Source organism: Drosophila montana, unplaced genomic scaffold (assembly GCF_035044405.1).
Source record: "Drosophila montana isolate Dmon_TW-CO22-7 unplaced genomic scaffold, ASM3504440v1 contig_1083_1, whole genome shotgun sequence".
Lineage (NCBI taxonomy): Eukaryota > Metazoa > Arthropoda > Insecta > Diptera > Drosophilidae > Drosophila > Drosophila montana.
In genome coordinates this window covers 746496-772807 of record NW_026996074.1, presented here as the reverse complement: position 1 = coordinate 772807, position 26312 = coordinate 746496, and the positions used below count along the sequence as shown (strand labels likewise).

Here is a 26312-nt window from a genome sequence, read left to right as displayed (position 1 = left end):
AATAAGTATATAAAAAAGCATAAATTTTAAATGACAATGCAGCAATAGAGAAGTAAAAATGAACGAAATGAAAGCGAAGTCTGAATCTGTCAAATGCAAAAGCACACGGTTCTTTGTCCAACGCTGTAGTCGCTCTCACGCTGCGTCACTCTTCTAACCAAGTATGAAACGATTCTAACCTCAACTGCGTGTCGTCGATAGCCGTCTGTGCTCTCTCTTACATGACTGTGTGAGTGTGCTGAGCGCATGCTTATTCTTACGCTCGTAACAGTGACCCAGTCAGTCCCCAATTAGTCCCGGCCTCCGCGTCTGCCTCTTGCCAGTACGTCACAATTATCATCAACGCCAACCGTAGCCGTAGTCTGCAACATTCCATTTCGTTTCGGGTTGACGCCTACGTAGCCCGCTTCTTGCTTTTCGCTTCTCACATTCTCTGCGCTCTCCGTGCATCGTTTTTGGTGGATCAAAGTTTGTCGTTTGTGTTTAGCTCTCGTTTTTCTTTTCCCTCTTTCTTGGCGAACTGCGCACTCAGTTTAATTGAATCCAATTACCCATGTGCGTGGCTATTGTCATGCAAATTCATTTGCTTACGTATACTTAATTTAAGATATGTATACGTAACATATTTATAGCTGGAACGGTCTGTGCACCTTCCGCTAGACGGTGCCATGTTCTCAACTACAGCCTTGCTTAATTCAGATACAATCAGCAATGATCGATGGCTTATGGAATTCCTTATAATTATAGTTATATATGTAATATCTTGGTGTTATTTCAAGTATTCTGCGCTTATCTTTAACAATATTTTCATGACATTAATTAAACTTAGTCATGCCACCCCAATACTTTTGTTGAGCAATAATGACTAAATACAATGAATGCTTTATAGATATTTATATATTTTTTTATTTTAAATTCATTCAAATAGTACATCTAAATAAGAACCTATAAAGTATGCACATTTTTGAATCAGAAACAATTTAATTTATTTACCTTTTCAATTTTCAACTTCAGTTTTTAAAACTATGTATTAATTGAGATTTTAAATCGTTTAGGAAAAAAAAATGCGTGTATGTTCAAAATATATATTGACATATTTTCCAAGATCTGTCTGAAATTAATTTGATACGTCTTTCACACTTTTCGCAGAATCCTCATCCCTCCTTGCATTGAAAATGCGGTTCAAAGAAAGAATATTTTCATCATGGAAATAATATGTAAATTGCAAATTTTAAATATTGATTTTAGATACATACAAATTTTCCACAGGCTGGAAATGGGTAAAAGAAAGATATTTGCATTTTGAAGTAAAAAACTTGCCACGGACAACGCTCTCAAAATCCATCGCTCTTGGAAAAAAAAGGGTTCCAAATTAGTTTGGGCAAAAATGGCAAGTTGAAAATGTTAAAATCCAACATATTATTTAAATTCGCGATTTCAGTGACGTTACGTGATTTACTGGTTGTAGAATGTAGAATGAATACACTCTTTTCTATTCTTGGATACCTTTGGTACAGTAAAGAATGTTGGCTATGTAAAAACTGTGGGTATTCAAAATACACCGATCACACTGCCCCAGTGGGAGATGCTTAGGACTCTAGTTGGGACTCATGTATGGATGCAGGTGCTTATACGGTCTCATTCAGCTTCCGAATTAAACTCTGCAGCCAACGATTCCGATTACACAGCGGCTCATCTAATTTCGGAAGGAGAAAATCCAGACGTTTTATCCGAGTAGTCTGCTGCTTATAGTTTTCACAGATCTACAGCAGAAATTAGATCAGCTGCCACTTGACAATTCGTCGTCAGGCTGATAGTATTCCCACTGTCACAGCTGTGTGGCCTAGGACTCAAATGAGCGTTCCGCCGGAAAAGCATATTTTTAATTCCTGGCTGCCCTACATTTCTCATCTTATCGTCTTAAAGTATAAATAAATGTTCCACCTGAAATGTTTAAAAATTTCTGCTGTAAAGAGTTCTCGGCGGAACACTTAACAGTTAAAGAATAAAAACCAAACCACTCGGATTCACAACCGCTTTTACAACCTTTTTCTAGTAGAACCTTAACATGAATTACAACGTCAAAACGTAAATACATCAGATATTCTTAAATCTTAAACTTCCTAACCTTTAGGTAGATTCTCTTATACTACAGTTATAGATTGACAACTCAGATTCTTCAGAAAATCCTCCCAGCTTTGATCGATCTTCCTTCTACCTTATACTCATAGCCGTTGAATTTATTTTTTCATCGGAACTTATTAAGCATCTCAACCACCGAGCCATCTCTTGGTTGTTCTTAGAGACTTCAAGATGTCGCTTGGTCCTGGTCAATGGATTCAACCCTTCTCTTCTCCTCTACGTCATTTATTTATTGACATGAGTTCTTCTATCGTGCCCCTATTAAAGAATTAAAACCAGGAGAGGGAATCCTCTCATAACGGTTGGTTTCATAACGCGCATTTTTATAAGCTCTTGAAAATGGGATTAATCTTTTCTGTAGAAAATTCCTTATTTTATAAGGAAAGTCAATGGCGGCTACTCAACGACCTTAACATACTCAAGCCGGTACGCTCAGCGGGCCCTGATATTGTGTGCTTCAGTAGTGTGCAGCACTTTTCAAACCTATTTTTAAACTTTCTATGTTGTTTGTAAACACTTAATCTCTATATATAAAACTGTTTGTCCTGACTGACTGACTGACTGACTGACTGACTGACTGACTGACTGACTGACTGACTGGTGATCAACGCACAGCCCAAACCGTAAGAGCTAGGAAGCTGCAATTTTCACTGTAGTTACCTTATGTGGTGTAGGTGCACGTTAAGACGGGATTTCGGGAAATTCCACCCGCAAGTGTTGAAAAATAGCGAAAAACGTTTGTATGTAACTTTTTTGTTTACCATCCGATCGGCCTCAAACTTATTTTCAAAGATCTTTGTTCAAATTCATTTGAGGGGTGTTTCGCACTTTTTGGAAAATGCATCCCTCCTTGGTGGAAATGGAGGTCAAAAATTTGGTGGGTGACGTTTCGCCCTCAAATTCATTTCCAAGTATCTATATGAAAATTCATTTGAGACGTGTTTTTCATTTTTCGCAGAATTCAAACTTCTTCGGGGGGAATGCGATTCAAAGATTTTTTGGGCGAAGTTTTAAGTTGTGTCCGATTTGCTTCAAACTTATTTTCAAAGCTTTACATAAGAACTTAATAAATACGTATTTCAGCGATTTGGGAAATTCCACTCGCAAGTGTGGAAAAATCACGAAAAACCTTTGTATGTAACTTTTTTGTTTACCATCCGATCGGCCTCAAACTTATTTTCAAAGATCTTTGCTCAAATTCTGTTGAGGGGTGTTTCACACTTTAAGGAAAATCCATTCCTCCTTGGTGGAAATGGAGGTCAAAGATTTGGTGGGTGATGTTTCGCGCTCATATTCGATTCCAAAGATCTATAAGAAAAATCATTTGAGACGTGTTTCACATTTTTCGCAGAATCCAAACTTTTTCGGGGGGAATGCGATTTAAAGAATTTTTGGGCGAAGTTTTAAGTTGTGTCCGATTTGCTTCAAACTTATTTTCAAAGCTCTACATAAGAACTTAATAAATACGTATTTCAGCGATTTGGGAAATTCCACCCGCAACAGTGGTAAATTGGCGGAAAACGTTTCTATAAGAAAAATCACCACCCCTCAAATGAATTTGAACAAAGATCTTTGAAAATAAGTTTGAGGCCGATCGGATGGTAAACAAAAAAGTTACATACAAACTTTTTTCGCTATTTTTCCACACTTGCGGGTGGAATTTCCCGAAATCCCGTCTTAACGTGCACCTACATCACATAAGGTAACTACAGTGCAAATTTCAGCTTCCTAGCTGTTACGGTTTGGGCTGTGCGTTGATCACCAATCAGTCAGTCAGTCAGGACAAACAGTTTTATATAAAGAGATAAATATTCATTTATCATTACTCTCCATAAAAAAGGAAGAACTATAGAGGTATTTCCAAATTAACCGCTTTTCCCACAACCCTTATGAAGCTTAACAATTTCACCATACCAGCATGGGTTCATGAAGTGTTCATCTGCAAACAATAACCTTGAATTCACTTCAATTGTAATTGATGGCTTTAAAAATAATGGAGGATTTCAATCCCGTGAGAAGTGACTAACACTTCAAACTGCTTCCTTGGCATTCTAGTCACTCTCCTTTTATTCTTAGTGTCAAGTTAACCTCTCAAATCTGAACTGTCCCAAATGCAAGGTAAAGACTTTCTATGACAGCTTACCGCTCGAACGTGTCAACAACAGTAACGGTGATAAAGTTAATGAAATTGGTGTCACTCTTGATTATAAACGAGAAGGAGTTTAATATGTTACGTGTCTGGTCGCCACAATATTCGATTCATCAAGACAGAGTTGAATCAGAGCAGAAAAACATTTTTGTGTTATTTGCCCTTAGTGAATTAAACTGGGATTCTGGTGTGCAGTTGCCGTCAAATACTCCAGTAGAGTCATCTTTAATCTATCGTAGAATGATGCTTTGTGTAATATTTATTCAATAATTAATCACGAGTCTCCTCTGGCTTGAGCAGCCAAATAAACTTCTTTGTCCCTACTAGACTGACACGAAAGTATACTTCTTTATCTCTCAATCTCTTAATCTTACAACTCTCGGGGCTCGGATGTACTTTCATTCATATAATTAAGCCCCAAGTTTCAAATTCAATGGACCGAGCTACTTAATCGACATATTGACAACTGGCTTATTAATACACATGACAGAATTCTAGTTGACAAAACAAAAAAATACAAGAAAATTGTAATTATTATTATGCCATACCACACATGTCCATGGCGTTACTTCTGCACAGTATAGTTATATGGCTCTGTTTTTTTTGACTTTTTTCATATTCATATTCGAATCTTACGGATTGTGCTGCGCGTTGGTCACCATCCAGTCACCCATTAAGACAATCAGTATGTTTCAGCTTTCGTTAGCTTATCATCGATTTTTGGTGTTCTAGAAATGGTGTTATTATTGGTATCAATAAAAAAATCTTTTGCTTGCTCATTGTCATGTCAATGCACACTTTGGGTGTAGTGCACCTCTGGTAATTTCGTAGGGTTCCCCTCCGTTAATCTTAGAATCTCGTTTGATCAGTGACTGTCAGCTACGCTCACTGTCGAGCTGAAAGTGAGACACCGTTTCAACAGTAAAAAATTAACTACTTAATTTATGAGGTGCAATTTTTAAGATATTTTCGCTATTGTCTACTCGATTGGGTGGGGCGATAGCTAAAAGTAAAAGCATCTTTGCCCCCGGGTGAAATATTTGTTTGTGTGTTTTTGTGTGTTGAGCTTTTTCGCTTTTTTGTAGCAAGAACTTTCTCTTCTAATTGAAAGCAGTCCGACGAGGCGGAAGATAAGCAGAGTGCGATGCAGACAAGCTCTCGAGTGGGTTGCTGAGGTCGACCCCAGGGCCGTGCCCGGGGCTTGAAGGTAAGTACGCAGCTAGGAATTTTTTGATACGAGTGGCGAGTGGACCGCGCATTGATGACGATCAATGAAGTTGCCCACCATGTAGTAAGACATTTTTGCAGCCGCCGGCTATTTTATCTCTCAATATATACAACAAATTCGAATTGACGCTGATGGCTGAGGTGGCTTCGGCAAAGATAAGCGCCAAACTGAAAATAAATAATAAATATGTAGAAGAGCGGAAAAAAACAACTGCTACTACGAGATGCCCGCAGCAGTACCAGCAGCGTTCAACAGCGAGAACTGGTCGCTCGCCTGGAACTCTTGACGTTGATATATATACTTTTTTTTTGGTGAGCAATGCCGCGTCTCATGGAAGTTGTGGCATCGGTTTGGCTCCAACTCTGGCTCTACCTCTGGCTGCGGCTCTGTTTCTGGCTCCAGTGTGTCGCCGCGTCTGTGTCTTTTTGGCTTCTAATGGTAGCTGTAAGGTGAGAATCGATTTAGTTCGGTTTACGTCGATCAAAGATACAAACGCGAAAAAGTTTCTATTTTGTGCGGCTCTCAGTATTAAAAAGTAAAACCGTGTCAGGAAGAGGAACAGGAAGAAATGCTTTGGCATTAACATTACCATCGGCACTAACATCATCATTGACCTTAAAATTAACATTAACATTAACTTTAGCATTAACATAAGCATTACACCAGTGAATACCTGTCACCTATTCATGACACAAGACCCTCAAAAGTGATCGAGCACATTTCCTGCTACTTTATCAATTGCAGCAGGAGTGAATCAATTTGGCTACCAACTGATTTGAAGGTATATCAATTTCCGTTTTGTTAAAATATCTACCTGTCTCTGTTGGTTAAGTGAGCGTGTCCTAAACATTTGCATAGTTCGCGCACCTTCGAACAAATAGTTTTGAGGCCGACCTGGAAATTTCTCTATATGACGATTTCCTGGCTTCAACTATTGCAAAGCCCGGCTCCGCCGGCCACTCGACACAGGGGGCACAGACAAAGAAGGGCCTAATGCAAGTGTGACTATTTGCTGTGGCCGACAACACATTTAATTGCGTAATTTGTGCACGAAAATTAATAAAAAAAAAATTAATTATTATGCACGGCCAAAGTGTAATGGTAAAGACGGCGATGATAAAGTTTAGGTGGGGATAGATAATTTTAAATTCAATTTGATCCCGATTTGTATTAGACTAATTAATTATATTTATCTATTATATATATTACTAAATACATGTACTTTAATAAGGGCAATATTTCTTATACATTACTTCACATCTTAACTTACTCCTTATTCCTAATGCAGCTTACCTCTTTACTGTTGCCATTTAAGTTAAATTTTAGTCACTTTCATTAATTAGTTATTTGAAGAGACATGTAACTACATATATATGTGCACTTGTACATTGTCGGAGGATTTCCGTTCCAAAGATGAGATTTTCAAGTCCACCCCCTTTCATCAACCCCACAAGCCACCACTGCATGCAGCTGGGTAATGAACAGTGAACAGAAGCAGATGCAGCAACTATTAACATTACAAGTTCGAATGAATTGCAGTTAATATTTTTATATTATACAGAGAACCGCCACTCTTAATGTGTTACATCAAAATACAAAGAAATGCCCACCATAGCACAAAATCAGTCGGCCAGAGCCAACAAAAAGTGCGGAATAAGTGTGAAATGATGTAGAATATAGAGATAGTGAAAACGATCGTATAAAAAAGGAAGAATAAAAAATGTATCAGAAAACATTTAATGACAACTTTTACTTTACCGCCGGCTTGCATTCCCTGATTGTGACACATTTTTAAGCGTTGATGTAATATGGCGCAGTAACAACAACAACAATAATCGGCATTACATTGTCGATCCGCGACGCAACTCATTCGATAATTAAAGTTAATTTGCACGTTGATTGATACAATTTAGTGTTTTATACTTTACCCAGAGATAATTTTAATTAATATTCGAGGGAGCCCGACTAGTAGATACCATTTACCTGCCGTCGCAACATGCACTCTTTGCGTCTTCTTTCCAATTATCTAGAATATATTTTTATTTTTATATTATTTTTTTAATTATTTTCGGATTGTTTTTTCAAATGATATTTCTATTAAAATGAGAGGGTGTATTTTTATCAATATTAAGGGCGCTGTAAATCAAAAAAAAAATATAAATAAAAAAACTTGTTCGTATATTTTATAGCTCTATTATTATTAGTCTCTGAGATCAACGAGTTCAAACTGGCGAACATGGTTAGATATTTTTGTTTAAGAAAGCCATTTCACCCAGCTTGGAATGAGTACGGGGTATAAAAATGATGTATAAGAATTTTCCATGACTTGCATCTAAATCTTCAAACAAGGTCAGGTTAATTTCACCCTGGTGTGTGTAAGTTTTAGTTTCCCCCCTTCAGTCTAATAACGAATAACAAATGGACGGATTTCATATTTACATGTACCCGTTGAATAATTGATGCTTAAGAAATATATGTGTACAAAGATTCCAATAGCCAGGATTAACAAGAAAGAATGCTCCAGTCAGGATTAGGTGAAACCCTCAAGATACTGTGATGCAGCCGCTACAAGTCTTGAAGCTTAAATTTATACATAAAATCACATGGTTGCAGCATATTTCCCTTTCCCTTATCCGATCTTCTACAACTTTGGGGTTTGTTATTCGATCTTTAGGCACATATAATATGGAAACCGAACGTGTGAAAATACCAAAGCACTAGGCTATACCTCGTAAAATTTGCGTTTTACAATATTGGATAAGGCGTGAAAAAGTTATCAATAAAATACTTTGGATCTGTACTTATTATGCGAGATACGAGAGTTGGTGAAGCTAGCTCTTACAATCTCCGATATATGCGTGTCGGCATGGATAGACGGATGGAAAGATTAACGTACGAAAATGTGTAAATCAACTCGTCTGGTAATGTTGAGAAAAAATATATACATATAGTAATAATGGCGTCAGAGAGCTTCCCATTTCCCGTGGCATACACACCAATATACCCCTTTTCCATTCCATTTGTTTTTTTTTACAATTTTTTTATTTCTTCACTTGCGCAATCAAACATTGCTACCAGTGGATGGGTCTATAAAGGAACAAATTTGAATGAATTAAGAGTAGCAATAATTAGCTTTAGTGAAGGTGCCCCATGGGTATGCTATCGAATAGGTCTTATGACACAGCTTATAATCGAACTTTGCAGGCAGCTTATGAACTTTGATGTGTTTTTACAGTTTATCAGCTCCTGGGCATTGGTTAAACTTTCCACATGAGACACAAAGTTGTTATGCTGCGGTTGTCGCTGTTGACTCTGCTGCTGTCGTCAGACGCAGGTTGGGGGCATGATCAGGAGCCGGAGTCAGTAGGGTATGCTAGTAGCAAACCGCCCACTCAAGAGCTACCTCGGCCATTAACGTTGCCAACAGAACTGACATTCCAACAGAGCCACAGGAATACACGCTCCCGTCGACCCACTCTGATGGATGTGGCGTTGCAGCAGAGCGTGCAGCAAGGACTCAATGCCATGGCCGAGCTGTATGGCAGAATACAACCACAAATGCTGCTTAATGGTGTGCGATTGGTTTTTTATTGCTGCAACCACATTTGTAACTTTTTTCATTTGAAGGTCAAACGCTGCAGGATAACCACCCAGCCGCCCTACTCTCGCGCTTCAACGCGCCCAATGCAGAGTCAGAGCAACGGGAGATGGCCGCCTATGCAACCATTGAAGCCACAAAAGCCTTTCGCCAAAAGTAAGTCCTCGGGTCAGCCAACAGGACGGGTGGGTGAGTGATTTTATCAGCCACAAACATTTTCGTATGGCTTTGATATACCATGAGCAAAGTCTTCGCCAATGGCGCATTATTTATGATCGAGCTGCGCTCCAGTATTCTGGCATCAGCATGCAACAAATCTAATGATTTTTCTGCGGTAAGACAACTTGCTTTTTAGTGGATTGAGTAACAGAAATCATTTTCAACGATATTTGTACTTTAGCTAAATTTAGAATGATACATTTCTTTTTTCTTAAAATCTAAAATATAATGACACAGGTCGACTTCTTCCAAATTTCTCATATAAATTCTTGCAAACGCGCAGTCAACATGTCAAAAAATAAGTTCATGTTTTTTTCAGGATGACAATTGACCATTCAGCATTTATTACCTTAATTAAATATAAGTTATAATTCATTTATGCAGCAAATATAATAACCAGATGTTAATGAGCAGGAGCTTATTTGTATGAAATGTATCTTTATGAATCATGTGCTAATCACTTGGACAGAAATTTTTTGGAATTTTCAACAACATTTTCATGGAGTAAAAATAATGTCTTTTATAAACTTAGTTCAGTGGCACAAAGAGTATATGACCTTTTTGTGGGGTGTTTTATTTGGTTCGCTTTTTTTTGTGGTTATATACATGAACTCACCTAATAAACCAGAAAAGAGTAAAAATTGATAAATGATTAGATAAATAATTCTAATAGAAAGTACTTTCATTTGAGGGCCTCAATCTACCAAGAAAGAAAGGTTTCCTTACCGTTTTTTGCCTATGAGATGCCATTCGAGAAAGTTATACTTGAAAAATACTTGGGAAGAATACGAAAATACTAAAAGGAAAATATCAAAAGTCCTTAATGTTCAATAGGGCCATATCCTAATGATTGCATCAGTTTATTCAAAGCCAAAAATTCACATGTACTTAATTAAGTGAATTTATTAGGTTAAAATTGACTTATTTTTCCAGCAAACCAATTGCACATTTATTTAATGCTGTGGCATTAATCTGGCGTGAATATCAGTCTTGCGAATCTAGCCGACTCAAGGCTCAGTTTATGATTACACACTTATCAGCAAATTGATTTTTGGAGAGTTCATGGCGTATGAATCGTTTAGGTCAACTTTGGGTAGGGTGCTTGCAGAAAGGATTTTTCTTCTTTCTAGCCAAATACTAAGTATTTTAAATGTGGCACAAGTCGCGGCCTTAAATTTTTAACTAACTGAAGCTGCATGTTGTATCCGAGAGTCTATTTACTTATACATACTCCGGAATCAAAATGCAGCCTAATCTCTGTTTTACACTCATTTGTATATTTCTTCTAGATAAAAGAAAATATTTAAATTTCAATCCTAGGGAAGAATATTGTTGTTTCTTTTATATTCATTATTTTTATCTAACAAGCCCCGCATATAGCAACAGTTGCCGCACCCGAAGTTAATTGAAAGAAAACAAAGCTCATAAAAATACATACCTATAATTTGACAATTTTAGCGGGGAAGCTCCTGCATAACGATGCCACCCCCATTCCAAAGCAGAGGTAACTTTCTCGCTTGACTAACGAGTTCTACGACTCCATGACACCCATTGCCTTTGAGTTGAAGTTGAAGTGCGCTGACAAAAGTGCGACCAGTAGCGGTATGGAAGCAGGAGTGGGAGCGGGAGCAGTAGCTACACCCGTAAAATCATATCTAAAACGACAGTCAACGATGGTTGCCGTGACTGCTGAGAGCAAACTTTCACTTTGACATTGAAATGCCACATAATTGCAAGCCAGCATCAGCAGCCGTCATGGTCTGGACCACGCCAGGCCATTTCAGTTAAGCCAAATTGTATGATAGTTGAAGGTAAATTAAATTTGCCCGCTGGCTGGACTGTGCTGGGCTGAGCTGAGCAGAGGTGGACAGTGCACAAGTAAATGACCCCTTTGGCCAGGCAGCGGAAATAGCAGTCGAGCAGCCACCGCAGCAGTGTAGTTTTTCCAGTTTGCAAGTTTTCACTTTTCACAACGAGTTTGAATTCGAGTTCGGCTTCGGCTTGCCTCTGAAAAAATCCGTGCAATTTTCCACACATAAGCAGCATTAAGCACAGCTAAAACAGAACTTTCACTCAAAGACAGTCACAATTACAAAACATAAACACACACAAACGCTCGCATATAAGTACAGGTGCAATGAGCCAAAGCTGCCCAAATACTTTTATGTAATCAATGCAATCAACTGCGCTGCCCAATGAGCTGACGACAATAACAATCCGTGACGAAGACGCCACAGCTCTTAAAGGTGTGTCCCAGATCTTGCGTTTTTTTCTTACCCTGCTGACTTAATAAATAAGCATCAATTTGTTACCCCTTTTCTTAATAAAAGTTATTCATGAAATATGAATCAAGTTTAAAGATAACCTGATAAATAAATAAAATTAAGAATGTATTCCTAGTTGAGGGTATCTCCTAGTCGAGCATCCTCGTTTGCTAGTTACTTAGTTTGCTTGTTTAGCTTGCTGATTGCTCAAAATTAAATTACGAAATATTCGATGCGGTCGCCTTAATTAAAAGTCACTGCCTTCATCGATGATGTGACCAAGCTTTAGCGCTCATTAATATTGCCAAAAGCAGCATTTAGCCAAATTAGAAGAAAGCGAGTGAATGTGAACGATTGTAATTATATATTATAGGTGTGCATGAATGTTTATGGACAGCGACATCAAACCTTAGATATAATATGGTGAAAAACTCATGACGCTTTCCCATTTACACTTTTCGTCTCCAACTCTGCCTTGGTCTTTCAATAAGTCGCAGTCTGAGCATTCGCAATATGATTACATCAAACGGCGACAACAAAAAATCCAAACCGAACAACAAAGTTCGCCGGCGACTTATATGCCAAAGAAAGATAATAAGACAAATAAACCAAAATAAAAATAAATAAAAGCTACAAGACGCGACTTTCGTTTTCTACAAGCGCCAAGCGCTGCACGAATTCGGCCTCAAGCACCCAGCAGTACGAAACCTTATGTACATACACATAAATATACATATATGTATATACATATGTGCATACATAGTATATATAAATAAAAGCATTTTTTGTTTTTGCTTTGTTGTATAGGTGTTGAGTTCATTGAACGGCGCGGCTGCGGCTGCGCTCTATAGCTGTGTATTCATGTGTAGACAAAGATTGCGCATACGCCTCGTTGTCTAAGGTAAAGGGCGTTGAGTGCTTTTATAGGTATTAAAATGAATAGTTAAATGAAAAACCAAAAAACCGAGATCCGATAAGTACAAAAAATGTGATCAGTAATTTTCCACTTTCACCGCACAAAGTACAATCAACTCGTTGACTTGCTAATACCCTTTAATCTTGCATTTTGATCACAGATAGTTTAATTTTCTTAAAATGGTAAAAGATAAACAAATTATAGTGCAGTTGGATAGTAAGAAAGTGTCGAAACATCAACTTGACGGGTTTTTTGTTACTTCATTTTAAATACTGAGAAAGGTATCTGCATTTTTTAATTAATTATCTTTTTCTGGATGGTAATGACATAATAACAATACGGAAAATTTGAATATACTGTAATACAAAATTTTCATTTTAAAAAATAATGCTTAGAGAAAATAACAATGAAATAATGCTTCCGCAAAGAGGTTAGAAATCAATTAATTAATAAAAATATAAAACTTAATACGAGCTTTAAGAAACTCCAGCAGGGTTTTTCGACTTTTGTACTTTCTTCTGTACAATTTTTCTTTCATGAGATGTGCGACCGTTAAATATAAAATTGACCAACCCTTTCCATTAAAACCTATAATTACAGTCTCATGTATTGTTAGGACTTTCTACTGACCAGAGTAGTTTTCATGATAAATTAATTATACCCAGCGAGAGAGTAAAAACCTGCAGGTAAATGGAAAGCCAAAGCGGCTAAAGTAAAGTCAGCTGCTGACGTTGTGATGTTTTATGCGTTTTCCCACCACATACATATAGTACATATATATACATATTTACAAATATAACACTGAAAAGCAAATTGCTTTAATTTGTTGGTGGATCTCGCATCTCAACACCGGCAGCTATGCGACGAACTCGTTTGGGTCTGTGTTGGCCATGTGGCTCCCAACTTCGTGCAACTTGAACGTTTTATAAATAGATGCCGCTAACGTTTGTAGACAGCACTCGAAAACAAAGTTTGAACGTAGCCATGTCGACGATATAGACATAGACAGGATTAGGATGAGCTAACCAGAAGTATTTTTTCCTCTCAGCTTCCAGCACATCGATGAGCTAGCACGCCAATCGCATGCCCACAAGATCTCGTTGCGCCGTACGGCGCTGGAGGGGCTATGCCCTGTTCGTGATCCGCCACCTTGTATGCCAGCCTCGGAACGCTATCGAACGCACGACGGAACATGCAACAACAAGCGGAGACCGCGCTGGGGGGCTGCACAGATGCCCTTTAATCGCTTCCTTCCGCCTGAGTACGGCGATGGAGTTGACAGTGTTCGCAGCTCAACAGATGGCAGCACTTTGTCCTCCTCGCGTTTTGTCAGCTTGCTGGTGCATGGTGCACGCGAAGGCGAAGCCCCACTCACGCTCATGATAGCGCAGTGGGGACAGCTACTGGATCACGACATGACGTCGACGGCACAACCACGGTAAGGAGAGCTAGCGAATAATTATCCGGTTAACTAAACATTTTACTTTCGGGCAGGTCAATCAACGGCTCTATACCCAGTTGCTGTGGCGGCAAGGACTTTCATCCATCGTGCTTTCCAATCAAGGTCCCACTTGATGACCCATGGCTTTCGCCACTCAAGGTGCGCTGCCTGGAGTTTTTGCGTTCGGCCCCTGCACAGCGTCGTGACTGTGTACTATCCTGGCGTGAGCAAACCAATCAAGCCACGTCCTATATTGATGCTTCGCCCATTTACTCAAACAGTGCCAAGTCCTCGGACAACGCACGTATTTTTCGTAATGGCCAACTGATCTATGGCCGTGGCAATCCGGCTGATGATGTTTGCCAGCGCGGCGCTATCGCGACACAATGCATCAGACCCGGTGACGGGCGTAGCGGCGAACAGCCTGGTCTGCTGGCCATGCATCATGTGTGGGTCGGCGAGCACAATCGCATTGCCTTAGAGTTAAGTGAGCTGAATCCACACTGGAGCGACGAAAAGATCTATCAGGAAACGCGACGAATTGTGGGTGCCATGTTTCAGCACATTACATATAGAGAATTCCTACCAGTGATACTGGGCAAAGAAGTGTGCAAGCTGTTCGACTTGGAGCTGCTGAGCACCGGTTTCTACGAGGGATATGACCCAAAAGTCAATCCCACCGTAGCCAACGCGTTTTCTTCAGCAGCCTTTCGATTCGGTCACTCACTGGTACAGAATTCCTATATGAGATGCGACCGCCATCACAATGTTATTAACAACAGTAAGTTTCAGCGATATTCTTAAATTCTAATCCACCAGCATGCTGTGCTATGCTTACCTTATCTGTAGATGTCAGTTTGCATGAGGAGTTCCAGAACGGTGACATTGGTACTGCTGGCTCACTGCATCGTCTGCTCCGAGGAATGGCTTCACAGCGCGCGCTGAAACGCGACGAGTTTATTACGCCTGAGCTGACCAATCATCTGTTCCAGACACCAGGCTTTCCCTTTGGCCTAGACCTGGCCGCTATCAACATTCAGCGTGGGCGGGACCATGGCCTAGCTCCGTACACCTCGTGGCGTGTTCCTTGTGGACTGAGTCCCATTCAAAGCTGGAATGAATTTGGTAATGTTGTGCCATAGTGGGTCGTTCAGCATACTTATACTTCTCTTACTTATCTCTGTCATAGCCAATGTAGTGGGTCCAGAGTCGGCTAAACGAATTGGCCACGCCTACCGAAGCGTTCACGATATCGATCTCTTTGTCGGTGGTATTGCGGAAAGGCCCGTAGTTGGTGGTTTGGTTGGTCCTACTTTTGCCTGCATCATAGCTCAGCAGTTCAGTAACTCGCGTCGTGGTGATAGATTCTGGTACGAGAATGGCGGTTTTGAGAGCTCATTCACACCAGCGCAGATCCATTCGCTAAGGAGAGTATCGCTAGCGCAAGTTTTATGCCGTGCAGTGGGCGGGGGCACATTCCAGCCACATATTTTCATTCCTGCTGAGTTTACAGACAACGAACGGCAGAACTGCGGCACTGGCATTCTGGGGTCCATTGATCTGAGTCCTTGGCTAGAGCAAGATCCGTTTTTGGCGGCCAAGCATCAACCCGATCATGTTTTTAACATTGTACAACCGGAGCTGTCCCAAAATGAAATGAGTTTTACGACAAATCTGAAGGAAGACAAAGCAGGTTTTTCAAACCGCTTGAAGCCTAGCCAGCCTCATGTGGACTTTAGTCCTAACCCAGCTACGGGCTTTCAGCGACCAAAAAATGGAAGCATACCCAAAATTAACGACAAATTAGACCTAAAACGAAAGACGCTGACCACGACGAAGACCCCTACTCGCAAGATACCTGTCACCGGAATAAACAATAAGCTAGACAAATCACCCAAAATAACTATTAATATTAAGAACGTGATCACTAGAAAACCAGGAGGAACTACACCGAAGCGGACGGTGATTATAAACAATGTCCCAATTGAACTACGCAGTGCCGTGGACGGCAACACAACAACGACAGAGACAAGTCACGAAATACTTTCGGACACAGAAACCGAACCGCACTCAAATGATACAGATTTACCAGAACTCCGAGATATCGACACTTTTCATGAAACGAACTCGAACTATACTCCGACAACTACTGAAAGACCTAGAACAACGACCCCAATCACGATAGAATCCCATCTACAAAACAGTGACGCAGATGACATGATTGGCCCACTAAGACAAACTTCTGAGGACCTTAGCAATAGCAAACGAATACAGCGTGGTGTGCAAAACTCCAAGGAACTGATTAAACCGAAAACACCTGACACAGTACTCGGCACTAGACTGTTGCACACGCAACGCAATCGCACAACAAACCAAATTATTTCAACAATAAAGGCAATTCCAAGCACAACTGCTAGCCTTTCCCGTGTCAGTCGTACCACAAAATCATCTAAATCGTCTAAAACGACGAAACGCGGCGTAGAGTTGCGCAGCCATTACCAAAATAGACCGGCCTATCCCCAAAAGGTAGTTGTGAACGGACCCAACTCGAATGACCAATATGAAATTGAGATTAATATACGGCAGACAAACAAAAGTCCAATAACGAAGCCACTCAGTTCAGAACATAGCGAGTACACTACATCGACCATTTATAGGCCCTACAATAACTACGAAAATAGCTACGCTCCTCACTATATGGACTATAGCAGCACTACGCCTAGTTACGGGTATTATCAAACACAAAGGGACACAATCATACAGTCACAGAAAACGAAACCACCGACAATTATTTACTTAACTGACCACGATGACAGACGCACCACAACACGAGCACCGAACATTTTTCAAAACTTTTTAAGCTTTGCCACCAATAGTTTAAATCCAAATGCCAACCGACGACCCACACAGGCGCCAGAGCCAAGTCCAATTTCATCGATCCACCAAGAGCGACCTTATCAGGAAACTCATGTGATAAACAGTCCAATCAGCGGTGGTGGCTCACATATTATAGCCAACTCAGCGTATGCACCACGGCCACCTTTCTCACAATCACACCCGGTTACAAGCAGCTCCCAAATTGGGGAAAGCTCCCAATCCAATTATCTGCATGCGTCCAGCAGCGCCGTTAGTTCTGGACATTTTGGCAGCATTTCGGGTGTGGCCAGCGCAAATGGGGCCGATAGCACATTCAGTTTTAATATACGTCCGCGTCCTGATATTAATCCGGTTTTTAGTTCTTACCCGCGTCCGCATAACCTTGCTGGAAGCTACGGTCAGGCTTCCCAGTGGCCGTACAGGCCGGACTACCCGCAAAGCCAGAGCGAACTATATTACGATCGGGAGCTGACCCAAAACCTCAGTCCTTTCTCTAGTGGCACTGCGGGCCACAGACCACTGACACAGACGCAGACACAGACGTACTATGCTCGCATGCCGGAACTAAAGGAGGCAGATAGTGCCACCAATGAGTTTTCGAATACGGACCACAAATTGGATATCGTACGCGACTACGACTTTTTGAGCCGAACGCTGAACAATGTCACTATCAATGAGAGTTCACTGGAGAGCAATGACGATTACGTATATGACGAGGACGAACTAAACAAAACCATAGATTTCACCAACTTAGGTAAACTGACGAGTGGAATAACGACATCTTCGAAAACATACATCAATAACAGTTTAGGCAACGACGCACCCACAAACTCAACTACGACCACCTTGAACATCACTTACCTGGACGACAACTTCGTACTGCCCATGTTGAAGAACAAGACACATACAATGTACGTGACAGAAATGCCCAAACCAATACTGACATCTTCAAGCCGAAGCGCAACTAACAGCAAAGTAACGGTCTTTCCGGACAGTGTTGGGAAACAGCTGGGCGGCCATATATTGGCCGAAACCGAGGACTATGAAGAACGATCAGCAGTTGTCAGGGCAGTTCCCCAACAATTTTCTAATTTAGCATTTGCGCCTATAACCGTGCTTACCAAACCGGACAGGTGAGTTCGAAGGAAAAACAAATAAGGAAGTAGCACTAAAAAATACTAATTTACGTTTTAATAACAGACCTGATAATTGGGTGATATTCAACAAAACGAACGAAGAGCCGCCTCTACCGCAGCCACCAGCAGTGAGTACGGCTATGGGCGCAGAGCCCACTGCAGAGGTGCCAATACCATTCTACAGTATAAGACGCAAACAGAACATACGTGTGGCACAAGCAGTCGAAGCGAGTCCTAAAGAGCCAGAAAAAGAAACTGTCGCGCCATAGGAATGGGCAGTAGAAATCCCAAATTAGTCTTAGTTTATTTATTGTATTAAATAAATATACCCACTTTGGAAAATGTACTTTGCATAATCAGTTACTTTAAATTTAATTTACCGCTATGATTTAAACTTTTTTTTATTAGCGCGCAATCAACCTTGCCAGATAACAAAACCAAAAAGCGTCAACTATTATTATCGATAAATATAATAACAACAGTCGCACAGCCTATCGGATAGCCACCACAATTACCATCTATAAACTGAATAAACTGAATAAACTGAATAAACGAAGAAATTTTCTCTTCATATTTAAATTTATATATAAAAGACTGTGCAACAAAGCAATCAGGATTCGATGTGTGCGGCGGCGTTTAACTGCCGTCGCTAACGCCTGCGTTAAAAGCTGCTTGTGGATATTTGTGTTACGGTGGGCCTGTTGTTGCTGTTCTCGGTAAATTTTTAAGTCTGATTTTCGAGTCTGTGAGGCAATGGAGACTGATTACCAAAATTACGTCGAGTCATTGTCGGGGGTTTCTTCGGATGACGATGATATATCTACGGTGGATAGTTCTGATGAGGCTGAGGAGTCGACCAACTCGCAAACTCACCCATTGCAGACGCAATCGCGAACGCGAAATTTGGTACAAATGTTGTACGACAGAGAGGTATGTGGATTACATACGTATGTATGTAAATAGGATTCCAAAAGTTCACTTCTAATAAATGTACACCCAAACTCCAATAGCGCACAGGATTTTTCTCAGGTCAATCACGGGAGGGCCAAAAACTGAAACTTCCTTACGACCAAGTGCCAAATAGGTTAAAATTATATCTCAAGGACGTGTTGGCAAGCAATGCCTTAGAGGGGTAAGCACCCCAAAGAGGGAAGGGCATTCACAAGATTCGCTCTAAGACCATTTCTTCCAGGCACATATTCATGGGACTGACTGCTTGTGGGCAGTACATGATCAGCCATCGAGTCGTGTGCAACGACAACACATCACTCAACCATTACTCCTTTAATGTGGGCTACAAGTACACGTAAGTCATAGCATTGACATATAAACAGCATTAAACATCAGTTTTCTACCACATAGTCTTTACTTTTGGCTCTTTCAACCCCACAAAAAAATGCGATATTTTTTCTCGCGCCGTTTGTTCGATGATCATGTGGTCGACAATCTAAAATCGGTCACCATGACACAGTGGAAAAATGCAGACCAGCAAATTCTGGTTGTACATGGCGCTGCGACGGAAGAGAGCGAGGAAAGCTATATAACATATGTCAAAGTTCCTAAGCTTGGTTGTTTGGAGTGTAGAAAGCTTTGCGATGACGGTCCATGTGATTAACATTAATGCTTATATGCCGATGGCCAAATAACCTACATTATACATTTTCAGGTTCCTTTTACAATGCACACTGTCTCAATTGCCATTTGACAGTACACACAAAGTACTCCTCGACCGAAACGGATCCCCGTTTCGAGCCGACAATAAATCTCCTTTGCCCAGAGCGCATTCTCATTATCTCGAATGGCTTCATGCACATGCTGCGAATTGACGTGGACACGCCGGCCGTACCCAATAGCAGCTCCTTGCCACAGCAAAATTATAACCTGCCCTGCACTCAGCAAAACCTGCTGCTACCACGCACTCCACTAGCCAGCGAAGAAGATCGCTGCTCCGTCCCCTTTACTGGTTCTGAAGCGGATAGTGAGCACAGCGTTGTAGCACGCATTATTGCGGATTTCAGTGACATTGAAACTGATCATACTCACCGCACTAATAATGCCATTAACAATAAAGATAACATCGAAATTCAACAGCGCAGCTATGCAGAACACAATAGCGTCGGTTACGAAAAGTTAATTTTTTCGTCTAACTGCAGCAACGGCGTAGCTGCGTCTAGTATGACACTGTTGGAAACCACCTTACCAGTGGTAATACAAAATGTTGTTGGCACCAATGAATCCACCCAATCAAGGAAGCGCAATCAGCGTATTGTCACTAGATCTTACCGCAACGGAATCACAACAATTGATATGCAAGTAAGCTTTCCATGATATGGCTTCTTTATGAATAGTATATTTATATATTTGGTAGAACACATCGACTTCCAGCTCAATGACAGACAAATCAAATGCCTACGAGTTCTCCGAAGACAACGAAAAGTGTGAAAAGATTTCAACATTTCGCAAGCGTCGTCTTGCTGATAAAAAATATGAGTTCTCCGAGGATAACTCTGAAAACATCATACCGTTCACCAAAATTCGTTCAGCAGGACGTACAACGTTTAGCCCATCAACTGCTAGTTCATCTGGCCAGCGTAGTCTGCATAGGTTTTCACCCACGGCACACTATTTTCACAATTCTCCATGTGCTTCCCCATCATCATCGCCACACCCAACACAGCCATCACATACCCCGCCACCGCCGCTGCATTTGGGATTTCGTTCACCGCCTTCCAGCTCGAGTCTAATGCGCTCGCCCAGCCGCAATGCAAATGCAGCCACTGTAGCTGCTCAAATTTACAATCAAAAGTCGCCACCGCTGTCCCAGGCGACACAACAAATGCTCAGTTATAAGCCCGTTGGACCTTTGGGTGCATTATCCCCACTGCAGGTATCTATGGCCAAGCGCTTTGAGATTGGAGGATCAATGTCACCCAACGCCGGGCTGTCATTTTTATCGCCGCGGCGTGATGAGCAGCGCATTGTCGAAATGCCAGTGCAGGGCGGAGTTATGCCAGAGAAGCCGGTATGCACCAAGAAGCTGCGACGTCGCTATGTAGATGAGGACGATGCCACCTCTGTAATTACTAGTGAAGAAGGTAAGCCTTCCAATCATTACAATATATAATGTCGTATGTCGTATTTAATATATACTGTTTTATCCACAGACGATTGTATCTCCCCGGGCTATCATACCTCGCTTCCCATGGAGGTGCACGGCTCTTGCTATTCTGAAATGCAAATGATTTCACAGGCATCCTTTCAACGCTTGCGCTGCAGCAGCGTGGTTATAACACAACACTCCTTTGATCTTGAGACTTTCACCTATTATGTTATAAGCATGATCTGTCAAAAGCATCAAAAGATCTACAATGTATTTTACGATTGGGCCTATGAGTTCATCAGTGTTTGCCCGCTAAGCCAAACTATTAGCTGTATGCTCATGGCACAATTCTCGGCACGCGATCAAATGCCTGCCACTCCAACTAATTGTATGTACTGCACAGGTCGCATGGGCTGTGTTTTTCACAATCGACAATACGAGTGTCGTATTCTTTTCACCTGGAATATGGAGAGTGGACAATGGCAGGTACTTGACTATGGCGAACTCAAAGAAATGCACGAACTGTTCAGCCCTCTTAAGCGGCTTGGGAAATCTCGTTTGACCTTTGCTCAGGTGGCCAGACAGATCGCTCAGGAAATGTCAGCTAGTCTAAACCGGCTGCCTGATTATACCTCTAATTTGCGAGTACTCAACTCAGATATGAAAAAGTCTAAATCATCTATTTGCGATTTGGACAACATGGTGGAGTTTCATCTGAAGCGCACGATCAACTAAAACCTGCTTATGGCTAGGGTATAAATTGCTGTTGTACAGTTTTGCTGTTCCCTCGCCAAGTACAAGTGCATCTAGTTCAGTTTCAAACACAATAACTTGTGCTGTATTTAGTTTTAAAAAACTTTTTTATTAGTTCAACGAAACGCTTTTGCAAAAGTTTAAAATGCGTCCTAGTTTTGACTGAAATCGTTTAATTATACTACAAATAGTAGTTAATTTTATGGCATACATACAATAACGCATATGTATATAATAAAATACTTTTGATATTTCACATCATACTAAATACAACTTAAAAATTAATTAGTAATATAATATGAATATGGGCTCAGAAATATGGTGCCACATAGCTAGATACGCCTGTCCTATGGGTTGACTTAAATATACAAATCTAATCATATTTAATATTTTAAGACTTGAGTGAGTGAGTAATATTTTGAGAAGCTAATATGGCCAATGCATTGCTAATTAATGACAACCAACACTTAAATATAAACTATATGTGCTTTTCAAACATTTTTATTTTGTTTTTATTAAGCTTATGTATGGGTAATAGTTACAAAGTGTAAACCTATCGTAGAAATGTCAATACCATCTGAGGGTATGTACTCTATCCTTAAATTTAAGCCGATAATCTTTCAGATGTTCTTCTGGGTTTTAGAAACATTATTACGTTTTTAGGGAACATTATTGTAAAATGCTGATCTGCTTCCCTATTGTGCTTCCTCTGAAGATTATCTCTCAGTTTTTGGTAGAAAACAAATTTCAGTTAGTGGAGGTTGAGTAGAAGTTGACGTAAGTGACATATCAGTTCGGGACTTCCTTTTTACAATTCTAATAACAAGAAATTACATTTAGTTTAAATTAAAATGCGAGAAGAACTCACCGTTCAGCAATGGATCTCAAGACATCTTTTTTTATGATTGTTACTACGAACAATATAACACCTTGGGCAGATGTGAGCATATCAGCAAATTTAACCCACATTGAATTTACATTAAAAAGTAAACAAAGATATGAAATGATTTCAAGCAGCCACATCACGCCCACAATAATAAATAACCGGAAAAACATTTCGAAACTAAAAAATAATAAGTGTAATAACTGTCCCCGTACGATTAAATGTTAATAAAGCTTACTTGGTCAGATTTCTTAAGTTACGCTGGCATTCCGTTTTTTTCAACTGACGTTTGTTATTTTTATTTTGTACAAATATTCGCATTGCCGTTTTAATAAAAAATGTTGTATTGCATACAATCAAAAGAAATATTGGTCCATAAAAATAGATCATAGCCGACACTTTAGAGGCTAAGCTAAAAATTAAAGCAAAATAAATACATTAATAAAATCAGAAAGTTCTTACTAATAATCCAACACGAATAAATCCCAACGCCAGGTTTAAATATAAACATGTTTGGATCCTCCTCATTCTCATTGACTTCGTATAAGAAATCAGCCAAGCATGTAATTATAAGAAAGATGGCCGCAACACTCCAAACAAAAATATTATAATTCGTAAATCGGGACCTCCGGCGAACTCCAATGTTGTTAAATGTTTTCCACAAATTGTAGTTTATTAACAAAAGCCACAAGAATGTAGCCATGATGACATAATAGCCACTATAACCTGAAATATAAATTACAATATTGAACATACAATATCTCGATCAGACTTACCTATCAAATAGCATATGTGACTGTGTACTGTGTCTACCCATCCAAAAGTTACAATAACATGCAATAAGAAGCTCAGAGTAAGGCAAGTAAAGTAACATGTGCAACATTTTCCGTGAATTGATTTAAAATTCGGTAGAAACAGGTACACCACAATTATAATAGCCATGAAGAATATCGACACCGTCTGGACTGTAAGTAGTAAGTGGAATGAATGAATATTCATTTTAAATATGATTCCTTTAACCCTGGTACGTTATCCTTTTTTGTGTTCTAACATCCTGATTCGTTTTTTGAAGGACGACCTATTTAAAATCCATATTAATCAGATAATGATAAGTTTTGCTATTTTGTTTATTTCGAATCACAATTAAAAGGAATACTTTTATTAAACTACTCCTTTAACTAAAAATTGAGTTTTCACAGCATACCTTCAACTTTATTTCTGTTATAATCCAATACTTGTTAATAAAAATCTTTTTGTTTCTTAAAACTACTAATAATAAAAACTTAAAAAGGAACATCACGTATCCGTCAAACCATGCAAGAGACTAGAGCTGTACGAAAATTAGGATCAGAACAAATAACAAAAGCTTAAAATAACTTTAAAAAGGAACGCACCTCTAGGGACAAAAGAATTTCGCAAAAAACAACTAAAAACATTAAATTACTATCTGGTTCATTTTAGCAGAAAGGCACAACAATGTATATTGTTTAGTGCTATTGGTATTTCGAGCATTAAATGTGACATACATACATATAGCTATGACATAACTCTGTTACTCATATGCGGATAATGGTGTATCTTACTATAGTCGCTGGTTTTGTCAATTGGTGGAAGGCAATGGTGAGGTTCTAGTTTATAGAGGAGCTGGCTATCCGGCCGATGAATTGGTTGCAGGCAATAATCTCGCTTAGATAATTGCCCTCCATCGAAATGACGGACCAGAGTACCGTTCTGAATTATAACAAATTAAAAACTTAATAAAAAAAAGAAAGAATTGTCAAAAACTCGAACCTCAAATAAAGTCCAACCATGTTTTTCGTTTCCAGCGGCGTTAACCAGTAGGTGGTCTTTACAAGGCACAGGGAGATGCTTTTGCACAATAAATTCCATAACATCTTTTTCTACTTCAGTGCCATCATGCATTGTTATATTCAAAAAAGAACTATAGTTTAAATTAATATTGCCTTCACATTTCCCCTCTCCTTTAACGAGTAACTTTTGAGGATCACAACAAAACCGAACACACGACTTGATTTCGCAGGCACATCCTCTTGTGTGCTCAAGCACCTTCTCGCGTTCACCATTAAACAATATCTGGTAGTCGTATAGGTCGACTTTCTCCTTTGGTATTAAAATATCCTCGTATAGATATGTTCCATTCTCGAATTTGTGGCTATTCGTAAGGTCGACAGTATCAAAGTAATCGCAACCGGGAAGATCTCCCACTGTTGCAACAATGAGTGCACTGAGTATACCAAAAGCAACTGCTACATTCTTCATTATATCTAGAATTCAGAAAAAATTATAAAATTATAAGCTTTAACTTTAATTCATAAAATTATATAATGGAAGGGTTTCATTACCGAAACTTTGTGCTTGTTTTAAAAATAACCCAGTAAATTTATCTTCTCTGCGGAGACAAGGATATGACCACTTTATCTAGTTCAAGTATGCTTTTTTGCACTAATCTACCCACTGACCGGCGCAGATCAGTGGACAAACCAGCATACCAGGTGTGCATTAGAAGGTCTCCCAGCGCTCCGTCAAGGATGGCATGATCCACCAATATTAGCAATTCTTTGCCAGAGGGATTTAAGTCGAGGTTTGATTTGTCAGGCCAGGCAGCTCAAGCCAACCGAAGAGCTCCCTGGTGAAATTTGAACTCACTTACCGCAATTGTGGAAAAATCGCGAAAAACGTTTGTATGACACTTTTTTGTTTACCATCCGATCGGCCTCAAACTCATTTGAAAAGATCTTTGTTCAAATTCAATGGAGGGGTGTTTCACGAAAAATCCATTCCTCCTTGGTGGAAATGGATGTCAAAGATTTGGTGGGTGACGTATCGCGCTGAAATTCATTTCCAAGGAAGTTTTAAATTTTGTCCCATTTGCTGCAAACTTATTCCACCCGCAACAGTGGTAAATTGGCAGAAAACGGTTGTATAAAAGTTTTTTGTTTACCACACTATCGGCTACAAAAACAGTTTCAAAGACCTTTGCCAAAATTCATCTGATGGGTATTTCGCACTTTTTGGAAAATCCATTCCTCCTTGGCGGAAATGGATGGAAAGGTAATATCTAAAAATTTTAGCACAAAACGTTTCACGGGCAGGGCCGGGCAGTACCCGCTAGTTATATTAAAACACAACAATTTTGGAGATTATATCGTAATAATGCCAATTATCATTATATTATTGCAATTTAAAAATAATTTAAGATTACAAAAACAAGTAGGCCGCGCGACTCAGGCCTCCTGCCTGGCTTATAACTTATTTTAAATGCTACTTACAGCTCCTATTCAATTAAAATCGTCGTCAATTAAAGAACACACCAACAACTCACTCCACTAATCCGTCCGATTCGATGTCGAAGCCTTGCAGCATTAAAATAAACTGGAATACACATCTGTTATTTTTCTTACATTTCATAATTTAAAAATATTTTAAGACTGATTACTCAGAAAACACTTTTTATATTTTATATACCCTACAGCCATTAATAAGGGCTAATGTACGAGGCCGGTAGGGATGTATGTCCGGGCCCCACAAAGTTTATATATTCTGAATCAGGTAGACGAGATATAAAACAATAAAAGGTAAAGACTT

The 26312-nt window shown here is 39.7% G+C and overlaps 3 protein-coding genes and 1 long non-coding RNA gene across 9 annotated transcripts; 2 read left to right on the top strand and 2 right to left on the bottom strand.

Moving 5' to 3' along the window:
• Positions 1–1103: 1103 nt before the first annotated feature.
• Positions 1104–7394, bottom strand: LOC135428389 (uncharacterized). Of its 3 annotated transcripts, none has more exons than XR_010436253.1 (3): positions 6813–7095; positions 5821–5961; positions 1104–5686 (listed from the first exon to the last, which is right to left on the bottom strand). It is a non-coding gene; the product is annotated as an uncharacterized LOC135428389 (long non-coding RNA). The 3 variants fall into 3 exon arrangements; XR_010436257.1 differs by lacking the exon at positions 6813–7095 and adding an exon at positions 6334–6502; XR_010436250.1 differs by lacking the exon at positions 6813–7095 and adding an exon at positions 7278–7394 and having other exon boundaries at positions 1105–5686.
• LOC135427984 (uncharacterized) lies at positions 6235–18316 on the top strand. Of its 2 annotated transcripts, none has more exons than XM_064681878.1 (8): positions 6235–6300; positions 8755–9090; positions 9147–9273; positions 13565–13954; positions 14011–14738; positions 14807–15082; positions 15147–17967; positions 18035–18316. In XM_064681878.1, the coding sequence occupies exons 2-8, from the start codon at positions 8790–8792 to the stop codon at positions 18237–18239; spliced, it is 4848 nt and encodes a 1615-aa protein (XP_064537948.1). In that variant the 5' UTR covers positions 6235–6300; positions 8755–8789; the 3' UTR covers positions 18240–18316. The 2 variants fall into 2 exon arrangements, with proteins under 2 accessions (XP_064537948.1, XP_064537871.1); XM_064681801.1 differs by lacking the exon at positions 6235–6300 and adding an exon at positions 8648–8673.
• Positions 18317–18723: 407 nt separating this feature from the next.
• On the top strand, positions 18724–22321 carry LOC135428138 (uncharacterized). The gene is made up of 7 exons (XM_064681989.1): positions 18724–18900; positions 18981–19102; positions 19163–19276; positions 19333–19577; positions 19637–20283; positions 20339–21065; positions 21135–22321. Exons 1-7 carry the CDS (start codon positions 18724–18726, stop codon positions 21803–21805), a joined length of 2703 nt encoding a protein of 900 aa, XP_064538059.1. The 3' UTR covers positions 21806–22321.
• A 117-nt stretch (positions 22322–22438) lies between these two features.
• Positions 22439–26080, bottom strand: mthl11 (methuselah-like 11). 3 transcript variants are annotated; one of them, XM_064682106.1, is made up of 9 exons: positions 25997–26080; positions 25378–25555; positions 24498–24991; positions 24290–24437; positions 23483–23671; positions 23169–23432; positions 22945–23113; positions 22692–22886; positions 22439–22639 (listed from the first exon to the last, which is right to left on the bottom strand). In XM_064682106.1, the coding sequence occupies exons 2-9, from the start codon at positions 25430–25432 to the stop codon at positions 22540–22542; spliced, it is 1614 nt and encodes a 537-aa protein (XP_064538176.1). In that variant the 5' UTR covers positions 25433–25555; positions 25997–26080; the 3' UTR covers positions 22439–22539. The 3 variants fall into 3 exon arrangements, with proteins under 3 accessions (XP_064538176.1, XP_064538273.1, XP_064538340.1); XM_064682203.1 differs by lacking the exon at positions 25378–25555 and having other exon boundaries at positions 25997–26064; XM_064682270.1 differs by lacking the exons at positions 24290–24437; positions 25378–25555; positions 25997–26080 and having other exon boundaries at positions 24498–24559.
• Positions 26081–26312: the final 232 nt, after the last annotated feature.